Source organism: Morus notabilis, unplaced genomic scaffold (genome assembly GCF_000414095.1).
Source record: "Morus notabilis unplaced genomic scaffold, ASM41409v2 Scaffold184, whole genome shotgun sequence".
NCBI lineage: Eukaryota > Viridiplantae > Streptophyta > Magnoliopsida > Rosales > Moraceae > Morus > Morus notabilis.
The window spans coordinates 950,823-954,977 of NW_010387636.1; the positions used below are offsets into that span (position 1 = coordinate 950,823).

A 4,155-nucleotide genomic window follows, 5' to 3' on the forward strand; every position below is an offset into this window, starting at 1 on the left:
AGAAATCAAGATTATAAATTCAGGCCTAATAATAAGAACAGGAGAAGTCATATATACACCCCAGGATAAGAAATTATCATTTTCTCCAAAACTGGCTAACACTAATTCTTTGATAAGATTTATAAAATTATAAATGTTCATGCCTGCTGCTATCCTGGAGTTATATTCTACCGGATAGTTTTGCTTATATCTAGTTAAATGTATACTAGCTAGTTCTCCTATATAGATGCTGGAGCTCTACCAGCGGTGGCAAGGACTGCTCGCTATAGCAACACCTGTTGGCAGTTGGCCTTCATTCTTTTCGGTCACGATTGGTGGCAGCATCACGATGGAAGAAAGGCAAATCTTGCCATGATGATGAAACTAGGACTACGATGGCGCGCATGGATGGAGGCTGATTTGTCGCCAACTTCGCTTGGGGAGGGAAGGACTGCCTGTGATGAAGCACAATGACGACGAAGATCCCGGCAGTCAATGCTGCAGTTTGAGAAGAATGGGAGAGAGAAAGATGCAACAACAACAAGCCTTAATCCCAACTTAATTGGGGTGGGCTATATGGATTTCACATTTTCACACGGCTCTGTTCGAAATTATACTTTCCTGAAGGCCTAGATCTAGAATGTTTTTCCTAACAACTTCAGTCCACGTAATTCTTAGTCTACCCCTCCCTCTCCTAGTATTTGGTATAAGAATGTCCTCCCAAACACGGATTGGTACTTCTAGCGGTCTACGTTGGACATGCCCGAACCACCTCAAGCGGCCTTCGCGCACCTTATCTTCTATTGGTGCTACACCTACTTTACTACAATTAACTTCATTCCTTATGCGATCCATTCTCGTATGGCCACTTATCCATCTTAATATACGCATTTCTGTCACACTCATCTTAGATAAATGTTGTCTCTTAATGGCCCAACATTCACTACCATATAACATAACTGGGCAGATTGCAGTCCTATAGAACTTTTCTTTCAACTTAATAGGCATCTTGCCGTCACATAAAACTCTCGTAGCATTCTTCCGCTTAACCCACCATGCCTTAATCCTATGTTGAATATCATCTTCTATATCTCTTTCGTACTACATTATTGACCCAAGGTACCTAAACTTCTTATAAGTCCCAATCTCCACACTATCTAAAGAAATTTCATCACTCTGATTACTTGAGTTACTAAACCTACAGTGCATGTATTCAATTTTAGTCCTACTCAACTTAAATCCCTAACTTACGGTTAACTCCTTCCCTATGTTCATCAACTAAAACTATATCATCTGCAAAAAGCATACACCAAGGAACTCTATCTTGGATTTCTCTTGTCAGCTCATCCATCACCATGGTGAAAAGATAAGGACTAAGAGCAGATTCTTGATGAAGGCCGATCTGAATGGGGAACTCTGTCGTGTAGCCTCCAGCAGTCCTTACACTTGTGCCACCCATCGTACATGTCTTTAATTATCTTAATATACCTCACATGCACTCCTCTCTTTCTAGCACCCACCATAAAACTTCCATCTGCACCTTATCACATGCATTTTTTAAATCTATAAAGACCATATGTAGGTCTATCCTGGCTTCTCTGTACATTTCCATCAGCATCCTAAGAAGAAAAATGGCTTATGTGGTTGATCTGCCTGGCATGAAGCCAAATTGGTTACCTGAGATGGTAGTTATGGCCCTTAATCTCTTTTCGATAACTCTTTCCCAAAGTTTCATAGTGTGGCTTATTAACTTTATGCCCCTATAATTGTTACAATTCATCACATCTCTTTTATTCTTGAAAATGGGGACAAGAATACTTTTCCTCCATGCATCAGGCATATGTTTCTTCTTTAGTATCTCATTAAAAAGCTTAGTGAGCCACACAATTCTAACATCTCCTAACGCCATCCAAACCTCTATTGGAATATCATTTGGCCCATATGCCTTCCCCTTTTTCATCTTTCATAGTGCAGTTTTAACTTCCGAGACTCTGATTCCTTTTATATACATCACATTAGGTTCTCCTTGTGACCTAAGATTGCCAAACTCTATCGCATGATCATCATTATAAAGCTTCTTCAAGTAACTCCACCTTTCCCTAATGTCTTCATCTCTTGTCAGAACTTGATCCGTATCATCCTTAACACACCTCACTTGATTTAGGTCCTGACACTTCCTTTCTCTTATCTTAGCTAATTTATATATATCCTTCTCTCCTCCTCTAGTCCCAAGTTTCCTATATACCTCATCTAAGTAAGTAGAACGAGTCTTGCCAACTGCTCGCTTAGCTTTTTTCTTCGCTTCTTTGTACTTATTAAAGTTTTCAACATCCTTACGCTTTGGTAAATCTCTATATAAATCTCTCTTGGTCCTAATAGCCTTTTGAACTTCCTCACTCCACCACCAGGTTTCTTTCCCAGGGGGGCCTTTACCTCTAGATTCCCCTAGTACCTCATTTGTCACTTTTCTGATGCAGCTGGCCATGGCATCCCACATAGTATTTACATCACTTACATATGACTAAGTAGCCTCATCTAACAACTTCTCTTTAAAGGCCAATTGCTTTATTCCCTTCAAATGCCACCAACGAGTTCATGGGAGGTGGTTTATCTTAATCCTTTTATAGCAAAGCTTAATGCTCACATCTAAGATCACTAACATATGTTGGGTGGCTAGTACTTCTCCAGGAATTACTTTACAATTCTTACATAGAGAACATTCTCTATACCTGGTGAGAAAATAATCTATCTGACTTAAGTTCCTTCCATTCTTAAAAGTTATCAAGTGAGAATCTCTTTTCTTGAAAAATGTGTTTGTTATGATAAAATCATGTCCCAACGCAAATTCCAAAATAGATTTTCCTTCTTCGTTTCGAGCTCCAAAACCAAAACCACCATGGATCCTTTCAAAGTTTTCCCTATCCTTACCAACATGTGTTGGTTACCAAATCGAATTCGGATGCGAAAGCGTGGGGATAGCGGATCAAGTATAACAAAATTTTCATAAAACTTTTGAGATACTCTATAGATTATATTAATTTATGCACTAATAAATTAATCACATTAATTTATTTATTAAGAACTCAATTAGGAATAATACCTGGCGGCCGATTAGGATGATAACTTGAGTTCTTTGACCTCGAACAATCCTTGCTCCAAAGCCTTGTGTTTAGAAAACTAATGTCTTCCACGTCAATTCTTAGAATCCACGAAGACGTGTGTGTGGGCACACCTGAGATAAAACGGGTTTAGAATAAACACTCGAATTTCCATAAATACCAACGCATGCACGATGTGAAATTTTTTAGAGAAAAATTTTTCCCACAATAAGAGAATTTCGGCCACCCTTTAAAAATTAGGTCAAAAATTATTTTCAAAAATTGTGTCCACAATTTTCTATCATTCTCTTATTTATAGAGTAGAAGTCAAACTTCTAGAAGGAATCCAATCTCTATCTCTAAGATAGAGCTCGTTAATTATCTCCTATTTGAATTTGGAACAAAATATCCTCTTCTATTTTTATCCATTATGGCCAGCCAAGTGTAGAGGATATTATCCCTGTGTTGCGCCAAAAATAGATAGGGAAGAAAGAGAAAATTATCCTTTATCCTGCAGTCAATTTTGACTCAAATTCAAATTTCAATTTAAGTCACACTTAAATTAATTTGAATTCTAAATTGAACAACTTATCAAATAAATTTAAATGGATAAATCTAGATGTGTTCAAATTCAAATTTAAATAATCGCATTATTTAAATAATAATTAATTCTCAATTAATTATTTCCGAGTGTTTAATTTTAGAATTCTGCAATTCTAAAATTCTCAATTTGCCCTTTGTGTCTAGTAGAATTACAAGGACGACGCGGGGACTAATGGACCTATAATCATGAGCTCCAATAAAATTAATAATTAATTAAATCCTTTAATTAATTAATTAATTCCATTAATTCCAATAGTTACTCCACTATAAACTTGGAATTGCACTCTCAAAATTATAGATATAAATTACTTCTAAACTGTGAAGTGTCCATTTGATATAGTCATTGCATATAGATCAATCCTCCATAAATAATTCATAATTAGAGCTAGGTAAAATCCGTTGACCTCTCTAATTAAATCTTTATCCTTGAGTACCATTGATTCTCTAATGGACAGTGATTCATAAAACACATTCA

The 4,155-nt window shown here is 36.7% G+C and overlaps 1 protein-coding gene across 1 annotated transcript; it reads right to left on the minus strand.

Annotated features, from left to right (window-relative positions):
• Positions 1-292: 292 nt before the first annotated feature.
• Positions 293-1,438, minus strand: LOC112095349. The gene is made up of 3 exons (XM_024177138.1): positions 1,298-1,438; positions 867-1,080; positions 293-477 (listed from the first exon to the last, which is right to left on the minus strand). The coding sequence occupies exons 1-3, from the start codon at positions 1,436-1,438 to the stop codon at positions 293-295; spliced, it is 540 nt and encodes a 179-aa protein (XP_024032906.1).
• Between the last annotated feature and the right edge of the window lie 2,717 nt (positions 1,439-4,155).